This window comes from Delphinus delphis, chromosome 2 (assembly GCF_949987515.2).
Source record: "Delphinus delphis chromosome 2, mDelDel1.2, whole genome shotgun sequence".
NCBI classification, from domain to species: Eukaryota; Metazoa; Chordata; class Mammalia; order Artiodactyla; family Delphinidae; genus Delphinus; species Delphinus delphis.
The window spans coordinates 172,937,921-172,958,271 of NC_082684.1; the positions used below are offsets into that span (position 1 = coordinate 172,937,921).

At 39.9% G+C, this 20,351-nt stretch overlaps 1 protein-coding gene across 3 annotated transcripts in view; it reads right to left on the reverse strand.

Moving 5' to 3' along the window:
• CUBN (cubilin) overlaps window positions 1–20,351 on the reverse strand; it is a 280,926-nt gene that overhangs the window by 32,341 nt on the left and 228,234 nt on the right. For all 3 annotated transcript variants that reach the window (XM_060006307.1, XM_060006306.1, XM_060006305.1), the window contains exons 58-60: window positions 16,238–16,438; window positions 13,470–13,599; window positions 9,699–9,916 (exon numbers count right to left, since the gene is read on the reverse strand). In XM_060006307.1, coding sequence (XP_059862290.1) covers window positions 9,699–9,916; window positions 13,470–13,599; window positions 16,238–16,438 — 549 coding nt within the window. The remainder of the gene's footprint in view (window positions 1–9,698; window positions 9,917–13,469; window positions 13,600–16,237; window positions 16,439–20,351) is intronic.

Below are 20,351 nucleotides of genomic sequence, written 5' to 3' on the forward strand. Positions count from 1 at the left end.
CACACTGTCACTGCTCTCATCCCCTGCCTACATGATGGCAATACTTCCCCAATTTTTCTCTGTCTAAAATGCTGCCCCTGCTTCAAAACATCACCCTCACAGGTGCTAGCATGTGCTTCCTACACCACATCTGATTAGATCGTAGTACTCTCCAGCCTCCAAACGACGAACGGTTCCATCCGCAACCGATGCAGAGCCCACCTTGTCCACCTCCTCCTGTCTCTCCTGTTTCAGCCCCTACTGCTCTCTACCTGACAACCCAAAGCGGTAGTAACAACGTGCAAGCCAGTGCGTGGCCTCTGAAATGGGATAGGACTTTGCAACTTTGCACATAAAATGCCTGCTTTCCCAACGAAGGCCTTCTCAGCCTTCCGAGTGCGTATGATTTATAGCTAAAATTTAGTGCGTGCCAAAAGAGTGTCAGGGAATGTTCTAGTTTAATCTTCCCCACAACCCTGTGAGGTAGTTCCTATTAGTGGGCCCCTTTTACAGATGAGAAAATCAAGAGGATAAGTAACTGTCCGAGGTCAAACTTGCTGGGCTGTGTCAGGGCTGAGTTTGAACCTCGACAGTCTATCCCCACAGCGTGCGCTAGAGTTACAAACCACTAACGACAGTTCACGGTTCACACTCCCTGCAGTGCTTTCGCGAACTTTTTTTTCCTGTGTCCTTTTTATTTTACTCAGTGCCGAAGTACTTCAGATGGCTTCTGCCTCTGCTGTCCTCTGCACATACTTCTGACAAAAGCATTTATCAGAATTTACAATTATTTGCTGACTACTGAGTAAGCTTCTCAGAAATGGAGATCTTGTTGAATTCGTCTTCGTATCCCCAGAGAAAAGATCACTGCCTGCATAGTAAGTAGCTGGTGAATACTGTTGAATAAGCAATTCAGGAAAGCACAGAAAATATATAGATAGTTCTTACTGGAGGGATCTTTGCTTTCTAGTCTAAGTTTATAAGGGAATTCTTGGGATTAAATATATTTCTTGATTTATAAAGTTGTTACTATGCAATAAGCATATTATGTACATGTGCATGTGTATGTGTGTCTATATATATGTCTGTATATGTGTATATATATATATGTGTGTGTGTGTATATGTATATATGTACATACATATATACACACACAGGCATAGGACCAAGTTTTTGGTCCTATGTATTAACCTGTTTCAAAGGTAAGTTAGTTGACTTTCGTGGCATATTTGATTGTGAAGAAACAATCAGCAGAACAACACCAAAAATATCACCGAAAGATTGAAAACACTGCCGAAGGGGTAGTTTTGTTTTTTTGTTTTTGTAGGAAAATGCTTGTTTAGCTAAAAATTTGCAATTATAAATGATGTTAGTTCTGTTACTTAAGAAAATCTGATCTCTGAGTGTTGGATTTCAGAAGGCAGAGCAAATCTAAAAATTTGTAAAATTCCAGACACTCTAATGTGCAGCGCACTATATAGAAGAATGACTTTCTCTCATCATTGACAATTACAAAGTCAAAAGTTAGCAAAAATTAGAAACTGTTCTATTTAGAGAGCAGGATTAATAGCAATGTGCTATTCAATTGTCATAAAATAGGTTGCATTAGAAAAGATATGAAATTCATCAAGCCAGAGTATACAATAGTTTTTAATAATGTAAACAAGGGCATGGAATTGTTTTGTTGTTCTCGTTAATATATTAGGTTGCACATTGTGCTATTGATATTTAAATTTTATGACTCTGGTGGCAGTGTGATTTAGAGGAGACGGATTATTTTCCCAGTTCTGCTCAAGATTTGCTAAGAGGCCCTGGCAAGTCACTTAATTTCTGTGTGACTCAGTTCCCCAATTTGTAAAGTAAAATACATGAGAATGCCAATTAGGATTACAACATAAAAATAAATGCCCAAATTCCTTAATTTTGATAGAATTTTAAGAAATTTTACTAAATTGGAGGCCATCATTTGGGGTTAGAGATTTTTGTTATACAGAAATTTATTACCCTTATATTCCAATGGAATTATACTCCACATAATTGTGCTAATTCTTTACCATTATATCATGCAAAGCTGTGAAGACAGATGTGACATTTGTCTGTCAATAGCGGAAAGAAAATGGGCTTTTACTGTATGTGTATATGTATGCATATATATATAAATTATTTGTAAATATAAATGTTACTTAAAATATAAATACTAAATATATATATTTTATGTATATTATATTTATAATATATAAAATATATTTGTATCATAAATATAAGTATACTATAAATATATAATTATGCTATATTATTTATAAATAGTATATTTTACTAAAAAATATTTTTTTCCTTTCCTTATGGGAAGGAGGAAATAGTGACTGCTGCAGTTATGTGCAATATTTATATAGTGACAGTAAATTAAATGCACTATTTAGGACTAGGTACAAATTGGAAAGCAGGCCGTGTCAAAGAAGAAGATGAGAATGGAGAAAAGTAGCTCTATCTCCCCAAAGAGTTAGAAAAGAAATGACTTGCCTTTGAGAAAAGTCACCCCCAGAATCCCTCATCGTCCTGAGTGTGTTCACTGATCTCTACAAAAGCGATGTGGGCATTTTAGGAAAAGGATGAATTTGGGAGATGGTCCTACCTGATTCCAAGCTTGGTTTTACCTCTTATAAACCCTTTGACTGCAAGCAAATTACCTAATCTCCTAACTTCTTTGTTCCTCCATTGTAAAATGGGATAATCCCTGTCTCAGGGGTAGTTGTGAGGATTAGATGAGAAAATCCATGCAAAGCCCCTCCCATAGAAGCTCAGTGACAGGCAGTCCTTATCTGTATGCCTTGGGCATCCTTGACATCTTCTCCTGGGGGTGAACTGAAATTAAAGCTACCACACAAAGGTAGCAGATTTTTCACATCTCAGAACAAAGAGAAGAATATAGTCCCTGATAATGTTTTATCTCTAAACAACTGTTTACAAGTAAAGAATTTTTTTCAGTGTTTAATGCTGACCAGTCTGCTTTTATGCTGCTGGAAACACTACATTAAAGCCAGGCCCAATGAATAAGGATAATGATTATTACAGGGAATCTATGCTTATAAATAATTTAGTCCTAAACATCCAGTTGCTGGATGAGTTGCATTTTTAGGAGGGCTGGTGTTGTTTAGGTTATGCAGAATAATTGCTTGCCAGCTTCTTGTTTATTTCAATGTTTTTCAAAGTGTTACCTTATAATTTACCACTAACTCAATTTTATCACTTAGCTTGGTCTTCACAGTACCATCTGGTTTCATTTTCCCAATGACAACCCTATCCTTCAAGACCAGGAGCAGCAATTTGGTCATTTAAGGAGGGGGTGAGTGGGTTAGAGCACAGACTGATATTGGAATATATTTTCATAAAAACCTTTTCTTCTTCTTTTGGCTGATCTGGAATTTTACTCCTGCCTGCTGCTTTTGTAAGGTTTTGGTGAACTAAGCATTTGTTAGTTTCTTTATCACATTCCCACATTCTCAGCTCAGCAAAAAACCCTTGTCAGTAAAACCCACAAAGGAGAAACTGCAGATAACCTTGTCTTTGGCATCATCTCCCAAGGGATGCCTAATCAGCAGTGAACGTTACAAGACTTAAAAAGAGCGGAAATAAGCTTAGTCTAGTTTTCTGCAAATGGGTTTACAATTTCAGCTCATCTCATTGTCAGACTTCATCAGAGGGAGCAAATGACATTAAGAGAACAGACAAACAACACTGCTTTCAAGTAATATCCCCATATTCGCTAAACTGAGGGTTATTTGAGCAGTGACTTAGGAAATTATTCACTTTATAATTCAACTACCTTACTGCAATTGTACTTTTAAAAGTAATGTCGTCTGGCAGCTAACACCAGGCTGCTAGGAAGCACAACATAGACGCATCGATATTTAGTGTCACTGAATGTTTTTGAGTTTATTTTTTTAATGTTTAGCTATAGAACTTTAGAATGCCCCTCCCAAAGTCCAAACTTAACACCAAAACTGTGAAATTTAAAAATAACTAGAACCAGAAGTCTGAATTTGATATGTTGTTACATTTTCCTCCGTTTGCTGTGGTTATATTTTCCATCTTTGGGGCCCCAAACTGGCATCAGCTTTCTGTGTACCTTTCCTTCTTCTCCAGCCCCTCTTACAAGTAAACTCCTGTTGAGCCACCTCAACTTCTTCCCACCACTGCCAACTGTCTTCCTGTAGCATGTCTGAGAGTCAGTTTCCAGATGTTAAGGCAGCACGTAAAAATCCAGAGACCAGACACACCACCTGAATGTTGAGTCTGACCCTGTATTCCTAATTCTCTAAGGATAAAAGTCATCCAATTTACCACCCCGAGTAATAGCTGAATTATATGAACCATGACTGCATATTGAGAATGAGGCGAATCTAGATACGATGTATAACATATACATATTATACATAATATAATGTGATTATAAAGTAAGGATCATTTATCCATTTATTCTTTAATTCATTCACACAGCCAATATCGATGGATTGATGGAGTAACAGTTACGTGCTAGGTGTCTGCGAGGCCTTGGAATTTTATTGGAATTTAGCTTTTGATTTTGGCTTTAACTTATAAAATGTACTTTAGGGTCTGCTGGTTAGATTTCAGCGCACCCTGGAGCCGTCCTGTTGATAATAATGACCCCTCTCTCCCGCCCCTCTGCCTCACAGAGAGGGTGGGGTGGGTCATGGAGCCCTGTAGAAATCCAGGTCTTCAATATTACTTTCTGATCCGTATCAGTCTTTCTGTTTGGCATCTAAGGTACTTTACAGAAATTACCTACTGCATCCCCATCGCATTCTTAAAAGATAGAATGTAGTAATACTTCAAATTGAACGTTTTTAGTGGACAAAAGCTGAGCTCAGCAAAGTTATAGGACTTTCCTAAGGCATCTCACTGGGCAATGATGTAACAGAGCCATTGGTCTCGTCACCTGCTCCCTGGTCTACAGCTCTGCCCGTTCGGGCATGTCTCCACCTTTGTCCTTGTTAAACATGTGCTTTGGTATTTTTGCCTTTGTCTCATAGCAAGGGTCTGTGAGTCTGACCTTAATGCCACCTGACTCATTCTCTATGTGGCAAATACCCCAGGCAGAGGGACACAGAGAGTAGCCCTCATCCTCAGCCCAGGAGCTGTGGGCAACAGGGGGCCAGAGCTTCAGTCATGTGTTCAGGATTTACAGCCTCTGGAGCCGGGAACCTCTAGTCACTGACGTCCTCTTGTCCCTGAGACCACCATCTTCTCCAGGGTGATGGCCTTGCCCTTCCGCGACATGTCACCCTGAAGGAGACATGCTTTACTTTCTCCAAATGCCCACAGACCTCAACACTAACTGGGCCAAGTTCAGTTTTTGACCCTGATATTTTGCTAAAGGGTTATATGATACATTACTTAAGAAAACAAGTTTAGTTACTATGGTCCAACACAGTCAATAAACATAGTTTAAACCCCTGATCTAATCCTGTATCTACAAGTTTCGTATCTAATGGGATGAGCACATCAAAAACAGACTGACTGGGCCTAGAACATAACTGCATGAACAAATGTTCTTTCCTCTCTCACCCATCCTCCAAGATGCACGGATTCAAGTAAGAAATAACTGCTTTATTATTTCCTTGAGCAGTGCCCAGGACAGGACGTGCCCCTGGCTGGGGGTGGGGAAGGGGGGTTAACTCAGGTTCTGTGTCTCTGTGGGAAGCTGTCATGAGAAACAGAACTGGGAAAGGGGGCGTCCCTGGTGTCACAGTGGTTGAGAATCCGCCTGCCAATGCAGGGGACGTGGGATCGATCCCTGGTCTGGGAAGATCCCACGTGCCGCAGAGCAACTAAGCCCTTGAGCCACAACTACTGAGTCCACGAGCCACAACTACTGAACCTGCGTGCTACAACTAGTGAGCCCACGTGCCACAACTACTGAGCCCGTGTGCCACAACTACTGAGCCCATGAGCCACAACTACTGAGCCCACGTGCCACAACTACTGAGCCCACGTGCCACAACTACTGAGCCCATGAGCCACAACTACTGAGCCCGGGAGCCACAACTACTGAGCCCATGAGCCACAACTACTGAGCCCAGGTGCCACAACTACTGAGCCTGCGTGCCTCGAGCCCATACTCTGCAACAAGAGAAGCCACTGCAGTGAGAAGCCTGTGCACCGCAACAAAGACCCAACGCAGCCAAAAAAATCAAATAAAATAAAAATTTTAAAATAATAAATAAATAAATAAAAACAAAAAAACAGACTGACTGAGAGGCACTCTGGCGTGAGACCAGTACAGTAAGAAGAAATGGAGGCTTTGATGGCTTAAAAACATGTTTGCAGGTCTGAAATGCTCTGTGAGTGACACAGATGAGCACAGCCAGAGCTGAAGCAGACTCTGGTGGTAAAGGAGGGGCAGGAACTCAGCAAGCAGAAGTGGGTAGAATAAACGGTACTCATCAGTGTTAGTTCTGCACCGTGGAGCTTGCCCACTTGGGCCAAATCCATACGACTGAAGGCTTTTTAAGCTTCACAGGATCATGGACACCACTGACGATCGGGTGAAAGTTGCATACTCTCCAGAAAAACGCTGAGATCTGCAGATAATTTCAGAGTTTCACAGACCCCAGGACGAGTACTCCGCTGGTTATCAGTTATCGGGGATCAATTATTCATGTAGGGGAGGAGAGATGGGGAAAGCGGGAAGGCAGGTGTACTTCACAGGTAGGTATCAGCTCCCGGGAAGTGCTGGCTTTTGCTTTCTCCTTACCTTCCATCCTGTGCAGGTGGCCCTTCATAGCAGAAGTTCCATAAAAGAGGAGACCTGATTTCACCACATAATTCATTAGCGACAAACTAGGGGGATATTTTCCCCAAATTTGTTCTGAGCCATTAGCAATACAAATATAACAAATGCCCAAGGAGAAGTTATCTAATAATTATATTATTGTATGAGCCGGCTCTTTACTGACTTGGGAAAAATTAAAGCAGATGTGCATAAAGTATTGTCAAGTGTGGAATCAAAATAGCGAATCTGTAAAACTCCAGTGTTCAGGTCAAGATAAGCTAAACAGATGTCACAGACTAAAATGGTCTCCTCTTCACATCAATTATTTATTCAGGGAAGATACTGTCTTCCAGGCTAAAGTGACAGTTTTGGAAACTAAAATTCACTGTCCCACCCATAAAGTTGTTTCTTCTCTCTTTACAGGACGCCCAGGGCAGTTTAAAATGGACAAGACTGAGGGGAAAAGTGCATCTTATTAGCCAAGTTTAAGTGCTTTGTATAGATCTGTAAGAAAAAGATTCTATAAACACTAGAATTCAACGTACTCTTTATTGTTTCTTCCCCTTTTCCTCACCATAAACAACAAAAAACAAACCAAATTGAAAAGCTATGCAGAGTGATCAGTGAATTTATGAGTGGTCTTGAAAGGTTTGTAAGACCAAAACAGTACAAAATTATAACAATCGGTTGTTCAGGAAAAAAAAATACCACTAACGATCACTTAAAATTACTTCTTAAATATTCCCAAGTGGCCAATAGCATTTATACGTGAAGAAGAGGTAAGAGGCATGCAGGGGTAGCACACTGGGAGGCAAGGAATGAGACCCTATTTCTGCTCTCTGCATGTGACCAGAGGAAAATAGTTATTCACTGAAAGTGGCCAATGCTTATGGATGAGCCGGGCCTTTGACGGTGTAAGATTATTCCTTCTGTGCTACTTCAGTAAAATCACCTTAAGTCAGAGAATGTCTTTCTGTAGCTCAGAAAAATATAATATCAATGAGGTTAGGGAACACTGGCTAATGTGGAAGCTTTCACGTAGGTGACAGCCGTGTGGAGTACTTTAGGATGATTTCAATGATCATGTGAGAATACATTAGGAAAAAGAAAAACAACTTGAAAGCAGGTAGCAAGAGCTATGCAATTATGTGTCATTTGATTCTAAAGTCTGTGCTAAAGGCACGAATAAACAAGTTCTCTTGTGCAAAAAGTCTCCAAAGGAAAATTAATTTTTCTTTCAAAATAGCCCTCTGTGTTTTATATGCCACTTCACTTGGGCAATTCCATTAAGGCAATGCTCTCTGTCTGCCCATGAGACTTGCTTTCAAGTCACTGTTGATACAGCTAAGTAGGGTAGGTGGCAAAGTGATTTTCTGATACAATTTGCACCATGTCTGCGTTTTATTGGGAAGCCGTCAAAACACAAATGTCTAATTGTTCCCCTCAAGAAATGCATGAAAAGAATCACACACCAAATGTAAAGAAGGCGAAGGTGAGCTCTGCTCTCTATCACAGGGCTGAAGGTCAGCCACAGCATGAGGTAAAGAGGAAGAAAGAGTTTGAACAGTGAGTCGGGATTCTTATTGTAGAAAACCTCCCAGGTTTCTCTGAGTCTTCACAGTAAGCGATTCGTTGTGTGAGCGGTTTGTTTTCAGAACATTATTCACTTCTATATTCAAATGGAAGACTCGAAACACTTCCCAGAGTCAAATACAAATTATCTTAGACTGTGCCACTGATGCTACGAGTACGGATAAACAGAGAACAGACCAGCTAACTCATACGGCAGGGCTCCCCAACCCCCAGGCCGTGGATTGGTACCGGTCCATGGCCTGTTAGGAACCGGACCACACGGCAGGAGGTGAGCAGCGGGTGAGGGGGCGAAGCTTCACCTGTTGCTCCCCCGTCGCTCGCATTACGACCTGACCCATCCCCCCACCCCCGTCTGTGGAAAAATCGTCTTCCACGAAACCGGTCCCCCGTGCCAGAAAGGTTGGGGACTGCTGTTTTAAAGGATTCAAAGTTCCAAGTTAATTCTATATAGATAATTATTTCTCAGAAGCAGTGGGAATAAACGGGGGTGCTATTTTTGATTGATCCTCTCACCCAGTTTTTCCTTTTACCTCTAGATGACTCCCAGATCACCTCCTCCGCCCAAGTTGCTTCTCAAGCTTCAGTTTCCTCCTCTATTTCTCCATTTAGATATCTCATAGGCCCTCCAACCCAAAATGACCCAAACCAAATACAATATTTCTTCCCTGAATCTTAGCCTCCTAAGGCATGAGTATCCAACAAGTCACCCATAGAAGTCATCCTCAACTCCTGTCCTCATGTAATAAGCATGAAGTTCCCAACACTGTACTTCCAAGGTATTCTACCTTCTGAATATCTCTGAGATTTCCACCCTTCTGCTATTTTTATTCCCACTCTGTTAGTTTGAGCCTTCAACCCTTCTCATCTGGAACTCTGTGATAAGCTTCTTCCTCCCACCTTCCTCCACCCTGCTACCACTATGATCTTTCCAGAAGTCCAGTTGGGCTGTGCACTCTTTACTTAAAAGTCTCCCAGGCTCTTCACCATTTTAAGGATAAAGTCAACAGAGGCTACAGGGCCTTCTTTCTTGATCTGGACTTTGCTACCTATAGGCTTAACTTCCACCATTTCCATGGGTGATAAAATGAGACTCAGGTCTCATTTGAGATGGTGGTGTAGACAGACTTTGTCTTTAAATACTAGAGAGACACATATGTTGAGTGATTTTTTGTTTTTACTCAAAATACACCATATGTAATTTTTAAAACCAAAATTTTATGTGACATATTCCTCTAAACTTAAATGAAGAGCAACTTTAGACAGGTGAAAAAAATTAAACAAAGCAGAAAACTAACAGTAATGAAAAATAGATTTACACACGCAAAATTCTTACCCAATGTCTGCCAGAAAGATATCCTCCAACCTCTTGCTGTTTGAAACGAATCTGTGTTGAACACCAGGAACATACTACTACTGCTGCTCTTAACACCTGGTGGAAGACTGGAACCACAGAATTTGCCAAGAAGGGGATCACTGATGTTAGAACCATCGTAAACTGCCAGGTAGTCTTGGGAGCAGAAGGTGGAGGAAACCACATCAAAATCATTGAACCTGTGAAATGAACCTTGTTAATAATAATGTTCTCCATTCGGGTTTCCATTAAATTATAGATTTAGTTCTTATTAAAAAAAAAAGACAAGACAAACGCCAACAGCATCCAAGTTTCACTTGATAGGAAACGTAGAAACAGTATACTATTTTACTGATCAGTTCAAAAGTTTAGAGGAAAGTTTTTGAGAGACTAGAATATGTCAAGGAGTGTCACAAGCTCTGGGGATATAAAGATGAGTAAGATATAGTCCTGGATTTCCAGGGGTTTACAGTCAAGGATATATTAAATCTACTTGACATAAAAGTTTTGATAAGTTGAACTGATATTTATTTATCATTTCAGCAACACTTTAGTTTCTCAGTCTCATTAAAAATAGGGTGTTTACTCTGTTCCCTTGTTATTTTTGTGAGATCAAGTGGTACTATCAGTCTAATTTTTATTAATGGGAAGAATGCTAATATAATAGACTGGAAGAAATGCTGGTTTTAGAATCAGAGCTTTATTCTCATTCTCACAGTCTGTTTCCCTCTTTTTAAATGGAGTTTATTCTAAGGTTAAGTGAAACAATGTGTAAAATCCAAATTATGGTAACTGGCATACAGTAGATGCTCAAAAAAAATGGACAGACCCAACAAATGATCGTTATTATTATGATTTTGAAAACTAGGAATAAGAAATAGTTATTCCTCATAAAAGAAATAACAAATATTAAAAAACCAATGGTAGGAAAGAATGAACTAAATTCTCTTGAGTCTTATTTAACTGCTATAACCAGAAATTCACATTTCAGGTCACTGTGGTCATCACGGGCATGTCGCCACTCATCCCAGCGCTCAGCCTTCCTGACGTTTGTTAGGATTGTCTTTCTGTGCACACTTTGAGGTGTGATGTGGCCCTGAGACATGCTCTGGCCACAGAAATGTAAGCGGGAGTCATGCGTATTACTTTTGGAAGAAGTTTTAAGAACTACTATTCAGTTTGCCACACTGCCTTCTACTGCAGTGATGATCATGGAAGCAAATGTAGAAATGAGATTCCATCAACCTGGGCAGCTAAGTGACCATGATGAGAGGAGACTCCTTGCCAGGCCACGTTGGACACACTCATACAAGTGAGAAATAAACTTGTTGAGTTAAGCTACTGTGCCTTGGGGTTGTTTGTTACCACTTATAACCTATCCTGACAGACACATCCCTGACTTTTCTTTCATTGTCTAACATAGTATTTCTTTTCTTTCCTTTTTTTAAATTGAAGTATAGTTGATTTACAATGTTGTGTTAGTTTCTGGTGTACAGAAAAGTGATCCAATTACACATATATATTCTTTTTCATATTCTTTTCCATTATGGTTTATTGCAAGATATTGAATATAGCTCCTTAACACCATATTTCAATCCAGGTCTTATGCTTTGTCATTTCAAGTAACTATTCCCAGAGTTCCCAAACAAGCAAGACTTCCTACCTGGATTTTCTTAAGGATTTTTATGGTGGGTTTATTATAGCTTATTTTTTAAAAACCTGTTTAAATTATTTGATGTCCTGTCATCATTTTTCTAGGTTCTTCTTTCTCAGGTGTTTTTGTTTTCTGGGTTTTGGTATTTTTGCTAGCCTCTGTAATAGATAACATATAATATGGAATAATTTGAAACTATCTCGTGATTAAAATATTTCCTTTAAGAGGCTTAAGAAAAAAATGATACAATATTTTGAAACAGGTTTTGATTGGCTGAATGTTTTCAAACTGATGATAAAGGTTAAGATGAAAAATTTCTTAATTTTCTTTAACCACATGTAACATTTAATGTTCCTATAATAAAAGAAGGCAAAACAATAGCTAGATAATTTCCAAAAACACTACTTTCATTTTTATTTTCTATAGACAACACATTTACTTTCCACGATGTGAGTCCATGAAGATAAACATCTGAGTTTCCAAGAGGACTCAGAGCTGTTTTGGCTTTGCGTCATTTTCCCATGACAGCACAGAAAATATTTGCAAAAGCCCATTAACAGAAAATGTCATGAGGCCGGCCTATTTGGAGAGCCTAGAAGGATTTATGTGTTACTAATGTCTACAACTTCTTCAGTACCTAGAATAGTATCTGTTTCACAGAATGTAGGTTCTTAGAAAGAATGTAATAATTTTCCAAGCATGTGGATGTGAACTTTGACTATGGTGAGCCCCAGGGCCCAGGCAAGGGCAAAAAATATACACATATCATAGCGTATGCTCTGATCCTACACGTGTAAGAACCAAGTATTGTGCCACGACAGCAAATGACAAGAACCGTTCCTTACGTGTCCATTCGGAGCAGGTGATCCCTTCCCAGGTCTCCTGCTCCTGGCCATCGGGCACTTTTTGTTTATTCTTTTGTTCCTGGGCCTTAAAGGACTTTCTGGCTTTGGGGCACAGCTCCTTTACAAATAGTCTCAGGTGGGACCTGCAGAGCTCTCCAGGGCCCATCCTGTAGACCACTCACTGTCTGATACAGGAAGCAAACCAGGCTTGGTGAGATGTGTCTTACAGTCCAAGGACCCATTTACATATGAGGTCCCTGGAGGTAAATTATGGAGAGTTTATGATTGGGGGGAGAGAATGTGATCACTGACATATAGGAGGAAGGGAGGTAGGAGGGGTCCTAGCCCATTAAGCTTCTATAGAAAATTCTATATTGCCATAAACTACACCATATGCTGAGTTTCAGAGCTTTCCACCGTATGCTGTATATCACTGAAACACAGGAGTTAGAAATACATCATCTCAGATGACAGCAATAGTGAACTCTGTCACTCAGAGAACTGGAGGTTGCTTTCCCTTCATCAGTCTTATTGGAAGTATGCAGGATCGGGGAGAATTTTCCTGATGATATAAGATATCTCATAGAGCACCAGTTTAGAGGTGTTCTGATATGGGAATAAAAAGGAATTTCTTAAGTACTTAGAAAATTCACCCTTGGAGAGAGAGCATAGGGAATATGAAGGACCTGGTTTGGGGAGGAGATCAGTCTGATCCGGATTCTGATTTTGACTCTTCATTTAATACAATATCACTTTGGGGAAGTTATGTGACACTTCTGAGCCTCAGTTTTCTCATCGGTAGAGTGAGATTAGTAATACATACCTCATCTGACTGTTTCAAGAACTAAATAAGAGGATGGTGGGAGTGTTCATTGAAGTTCTTTGTGTATAATACGTGCCCCCCAAATGGAAACTGCTTTCTCTTGCCCTCCCCCTGCCCTTTGATTTAAAGATAGGCTTATAACTTTACACCCCAGTATATGAAGCTACTCTAAAACTGTCGGAAAACTACAACAATTGTTTGAACCGGTGGAGTGAGTGCCTGTTTTTCCCCTGAATGACCACTGGCTTGCGTGGAGGGTAGGGGGCCCACTTCCCAGGCGAACAGGATCACACCACATGCTTACTTCCCCTTCCTCCGGATTCCTGTACGTGCCTCTGATGGGAATCAGTGCTCTGCATCATTAAATGAACATCTTTTCTGTAAACAGAGCTGGGAGGATTTTCTTAAGAAGGTAAATGGGTCTTACGTACTTGAGCTGGATTACTCTGTCGTCCCTGACGGTGATGGTGTACAAACAGTGCATGTTGTTAGGGTACGCAGAGTAGGAATAGAAAGGGCTCTTGATGACCCCGGTGGAGAGGTTGAACACACCACCACAGGCTGCAACAGAAGGCGGGGAACAGGCAGAGAATGGTTATGACTCATGGCAGAGGAAAGTCATTTCCAGACATTCTTTACTATGGTACCTTTCTCCCCAAGAGAGATGATAATTCTTTGTCTTAAAGCAATGTAAACCTCTCTTTACTGTGCTTACAAATGCTTCAGATTTTTCCACCGAGGTAGAGGCAAAAGACAGTAAGGGGTAGAAGCAGGGAAGAATGTTTCAAGGCACCTCTTGGAATGGAATAAGTCTGAGCGAAAATAATGGCCACAGTGAAAATGATGAGAAAAAACTTTTCCCATGTTGGAATATAACTGTCCTTTCTCTATAAAGCAGTGACAGATTCAGGGGGACAACAGTGATTGCTGGAAGTTTAGAAAAGGTGAGCAGAATCCAAGGCACATTGTGGGCTTATGAACCCAGGAAGGGCTGTGATCTAAAGATCTTAAATAATATGGATTGGAGTCTCCTGTGTCCATGATAGACGACCGTAAGGTGAAATTTTAGAAATCACTTTTGAAATAATGGAGGTTAGTCCCCTCTGTGGGCTCAAATGCATAGCTCTTGAGTCTCGCGTATTTCTATTTGGTCGTGAGACTGGTAAGGGCCATACTTGACCAAGTTTTATTACCAATCCTCAACAAGCATGAGGAAGGTAGGCCCACCCCGAGTCCAGCAAGCAACAGCCCACAGCCCTTAGTCACTACGACTAGTCAATAAAACAACAGCCGTAAAAAGAGAATGAAATCCCATTATACAAAATAGAGAATTTTTATTTTTTCGCTTGGCTTTGCATATCAGGAGGATTACTTTGTGCCGTGCAATGATGGAAAGTGCCCTATTCTCACAGCAGTGAGAAAGGTTTATATTTATTTTACTTTATGATTCTAAAATTATAGTAACGTGAGTGTATTTTGATGATATTTTTATGGTTTACATACTATCAATGGACATATTCCATTTACATATCTTAGAAATGACAACCAGATAGTGGCTGCCATTTAAGGTTATTAAGGTAATTTTTTATTTGTCTGTTTGTTTATTTTGTCTCAATTGAGCCCACATTGCAGGGAAAGCTATTCTCTCTATGCCCACAATCATTCCTGTGCTCAGGCCCCTGGGTACATCTGCAGTGAATTAAATGTTAGATTTGTGTAGCCATTATTCTATTTCATCTTGTTCACAATAATGTGGTCTCTGAAAGCTTGTCAATGCCTAAAATAAGTCCCAAGTTTGTACATTGTCAGGAGTTGAAATTTCGATATCAACCCTCTTTAAAAGAGACTCTCATAGTAGATAATGTGGACCCTTGTATACAGTGTTTTAGGAAAATGAGGGATTAAAGAGTAAAATAATATAAAGTGGGGAGGAAACTCTCCATAACACTAGTTGTACCAAAAGAATAAAACAAGTCACCCCTTCTCTTTATCCAACAGACAACTGGGGGAAGGAATGTTCTGTCTGTGCTAACAGAATCCCTGGGCCACACAGAATCATGCGTTACAAACGGGGCCAGGCCTCGGGGGCAGTTAACGTCCACAAACCACGAAGGCCTGTTTCATGAGTCAATAAACATTTTCAGGCTCTTCTGGGGATGGGAACAATAATTTATTTGAAAGAAAACAATTTGACTTTCTACCTTTAGCAATGGGTTATGTCAAGTAAAGATCAAACAAACATTTTGCAGGATCTTTTTTTGCCCGTGTTACTGAAGTTGGGATGATGTGAAAAAAAAATGCTGTCAGCAAACCAGCCAAGTTTATTGCAGGAGAGGAAAAGACCATTCAAAGTAGGGAAATAGAATCTTATGATTTTCAAACAAACATGGATCAAACTGTCTACAAAAAAATGAAACGATGTCGGTAGCTACAAAGGTCTTTGTCCATTCGGCGGCTTGTCTCACCCTGATTTTGATACAGAGAAGCTGCAAATTATCATGTAGTTGAATACATCCATCTTTTCTTTTACGACTTGTGCTTTTTGCATATTGCTAAAAAATTATTTCCTACCAGAACATCATAAAGATATTCTCTTACATTTTTTCTAAATGTATAAAGGATTGGTTTTCAACAGAGTGACTTGGGAAAATGAAATAGGCACCTGGACAGTCCAGGCCAAAAAGTCACTTTACGCAATGTACGAACAACTGAAGGTAGCAGTTCGTTCTAACTTAAATTATCAAAAATAAATCTCAGGGCTTCCCTGGTGGCGCAGTGGTTGAGAGTCCGCCTGCCGATGCAGGGGACACGGGTTCGTGCCCCGGTCCGGGAAGATCCCACATGCCGCAGAGCGGCTGGGCCCGTGAGCCATGGCCGCTGAGCCTGCGCGTCCAGAGCCTGTGCTCCGCAACGGAAGAGGCCACACAGTGAGAGGCCTACGTACCACAAAAAATAAAAAATAAAAAATAAAAAAATAAAAATCTCAATCTTCCATTTGATTTTCAACGAGTAGTTCTGCCAAAGTTCATGAAAAAGGGCCTCCCTTTTTTTTTTTTATGACCATGCACCTAATTAATAATTTTCTCCCTTAAGGTCTCTGAGTCTTCAACTTGGTGATGTGTGAATACAATTAAATCTCCTTATGGAAATTGCTCGAGGGAAAAAGAAAATTCCAAACTACATCATTATGGCTACTCACGGGTTATCCTATAGGAAAACTTGAATCCCAAGTCCGTGGTATGTGCATTTGAGTAGAAGTTAAGCAGCATGGGACCAGAGGTGGTGACAGGGGACAGGCTCTCATCCCCACACAGCGTCGCCAAAGGCGTGGAAGATAAGCTGTAACCCCTGACTATGTGCACGCCGTCGTTGACACAGCTTCCCGTTACAGTGGAGCGAGCTGAACAGGGCACGGAACAACCAGAAGCAACATAAGTAATAATCAGAAGCAACATAAATGATTACACGAAAATGTGACGACGATTCACGCGATTTGGTTTCCTGAGGAACGACCCTCACCCTAGTTACAAAACAAGCACAGGGGTGAGGAAACAGGGAGAACTTCACAACAGTTGAATCCTACTTTGAAACAATACAGAATTTTCTTCCCTATAAAATGACTCCTTTAATTCAGTGATTATAAACTGGGGACAATTCTGCCTCCCAGGGACATTTGGCAGTACCTGAAGACATTGTTTTGCTGTCATGCTGGGGTGTGCCACTGACACGGAGTGGGCAGAGCCCAGGGATGCAGCTAAACGTGCTATAATGCTCAGGGCTGCCCCAGGCCCCCTGCCCTCCACCACAACAAGAATGACCCAGCCCAGAACGCCAACGTGCTGCTAGTGAGAAACCTTGCATTTAACAGTGACGCTTACCCACAGATAAAGGACTCCTACCACGGAGACGTCATTAGAATCTCAACGTTAATTAAACAAATGTTACAAATGTTCACACAAACAATATTAGCTTAAGAGTTTAGTGATTGTAAAATATATATCATTGTTTTGTTTTCTAATTATAAAACAGATATATACTCCAACCCCTTCTAAAGAGAAATACAAAACAGAAAAACAAAAAATTTAAAAAACTTTATTTTTGGTGATGGGATGTTTTCTATTTGCATATTTTGGGTTTTTTTTTTTTGATTTACAATATTGTGTTAGTTTCAGGTGTACAGCAAAGTGATTCATATATCTATTCTTTTTCAGATTCTTTTCCCATATAGGTTATTACAGAATACTGAGCAGAGTTTCCTGTGCTATACAGTAGGTCTTTGTTGGTTATCTATTTTAAATATAGTTAAGAAGACTTTTATTACTACAATGTATCCAATCATTTTTATGGGTGAATCATATAGTTAAAAAATTAATTGGAGACTTCTCTGGTGGCACAGTGGTTAAGAATCCGCCTGCCAATGCAGGAGACACAGGTTCGATCCTTGGTCTGGGAAGATCCCACATGAGCCAAGCAACTAAGCCCGTGTCCCACAACTACTGAGCCTGCGTTCTAGAGCCCCCAAGCCACAACTACTGAAACCTGCGTGCTCTAGGGCCTGTGCTCTGCAACAAGAGAAGCGACCGCAATGAGAAGCCCGCGCACCGCAACGAAGAGTAGCCCCCGCGCGCCACAACTAGAGGAAGCCTGCACGCAGCAATGAAGACCCAACGTAGCCAAAACAAAACAAAACAAAAACATTGATTGGAATCATCCTGCGTAGGATCTTTTGTAACCTAATTTTTATTAACAGGAAATAACATAACATCATGCATTTAATATGATTAAATATCTTTTAAAACACTGAATTTAATGCATCTATCGAACTCTAATATATAGATGTGCCATGCTATGTTCAATTCATCCCCTACAGCTTAATAATTCTACCTTTTCTAGCTTTTGTGATAAAAATACTGTTGAAACAAACATTTTTATATATAAATATTTGCAGAAGTTTCTCATTATTTCATCAGAATAAATGTTTAGAAGTTGAGTTACTGGTACTAACGTAAAATTCTTTTTCAGATTTATCAAACAGTCCTTTGGAAAAGTGTTACCAATTCACAGTTCCACAGAACTTTAGGTATCTGACATTTCCCCCATTTCTACATTTTCATCCCCACGTAAAGAAACCTTGTACCCATTCACAGTCACGCCCCATCCTCCCCCTTTACTGTTCTCCCAATCCTAGGCAACCACTAACCTACTTTCAGTCTTTGTGGATTTGTCTACTTTGGACATCTCACATAAACAGAATCATATATATATATATATATATATATATATATATATATATATATATATATAAAATATATAATATTTAGCCCTTTGTGACTGGCTGCTTTTACTTAACACGATGTTTTTGAGGGTCATCCATGTTGTAGCATGTGTCAGTACTTCATTCCTTCCAAGCTCAATAGTATTCCATTGTATGGAGAGACCACATTTTTGTTTATCCATTTTGTAGTTGATGGACATGAGTTTTGCTTCTACCTTTTGGCTATTATAAATAACACTGCAACAGATATTCATGTACAAGGTTTTGTGTGGATACGTGTTTTCAATCTCTTGGGTAAATAAGTAGGAGCAGAATTGCAGACTCATAGAGTAACCCTATGTTTAATGTTTTGAGGACCTATCAGTCTGTTTTCCAAAGAGGCTGCACCATCCTGCCACCACAACAGCAATTAGAACCAGCATGAGAGTTCTAATTTCCCACCTCCTCACCAACACTTGTTATTGTCTAGCTTAGCCACACTATTGAGTATGAAATGGTAGTACATTGTGGTTTTGATTTGCATGTCTCTATGAGTAACGGTGTTGAGCATCTTTTCATGTGCTTATTGGCCATTTGTATATCTTGGAAGAAATATCTGTTCAGATCCTTTGCCATTTTAAAAATATTTAGTTAGGCCACACTGTGTGGCTTGCTCAATCTTAGTTCCCCAACAAGGGACTGAATCCAGACCCTCGGCAGTGAAAGCGAGGAGTCCTAACCACTGGACCACCAGGGAATTCCCTCCTTTGCTATTTTTAAACTGGGATATATGTTTCTTAATTTTCTGTTCTAAGAGTTCTTTTCTATTCTAGATACTAGAATGGTTGTAAATTTTTATTTCTCTTGGGTACCTGGGAGTAGAATTGCTGGGTCATAAATAAGGTATGTATTTAATTCTATAAGAAACTGCCAGTCAAATTCTTCCAAGTGGTTATATCAGTACCTATTCTCATGAGGAATGTATGAAACTTCCAGTTGCTCTGCATGCTTGCCAACATTTGATATTGTCAGTCTTTTTCATTTTAGCCATTCTGTTGTGTGTGAAATGGTACCTCATTGTGATCTTTAATTTATTGTTCTGATGGCTAATGATATAGAATATTTTTCATGTTCTCATTTACAAAAACAAAGGAAAACACTTTTATCTCATCTAGATGATAACTTGAACATGTACCTAACACCTACACACACACACACACACACACACACACACACACACACACACTTTACCTACTTAAAATTCCCCATCGGAACTGCCCAAAACTACGTTACAATCTCTTATACAAGCACATACTATGACATAATGGACTTTACAATCAGACTGCCTGTTTGCTGTTAGAACATTCTTATAAATTAAAGAAACTATGGTATACATTTACTTTATAATTTCAAATCCCCTGGCCATAGATCTTGGTTCAAGGGTGGGCATGTGACCTAGGCCAATACATTTAGAGTAAATTTCAGGTAAACTGTTTGGAATCTGGAATAGACAGTAGTGTGCTGGTAAATAGAACAACCAGCTCTCCGAGGGAAAGAGGCACACCCTCATTTGTAGCATTTTCCAATTTCTGTGGTAGAAATACTCCCACTATAGCCAATGTCAAGTTACCAATGCGAGGTCATTAGATGCAGAATTTGGACCAGAGGAGCATGACTGACTCTTGCAAGATGGTACAAGCCAACTCCAGCATGCCACTGGATAGACATCCTCTCTCTTCCTAGACATGCATGAGGGATATGCAAGCCCACTGTGAGGGCAGCTACCCTATAGCCAAGACAGAAGCCAGCTTTAGGGTGAGACTCACACTGGAGTAGCACACAGTGAGAACAGAAAAAGTAAAACGTTTGATGACAAAATGAAAATGCTAGATTAAGCGGATATGAGGGACCACCAACTTTGAGGTTGTCTAGAAGGAAAGCCAATAAATTGCCCTTTTATGTTTAAACCAGGTTGAATTAAGTTTCCTGTTAATAGTGCCATAAAAATTCCTAATTGATATAGTCAGGATTATCCTAATCATAATCATGGTTGCAATTA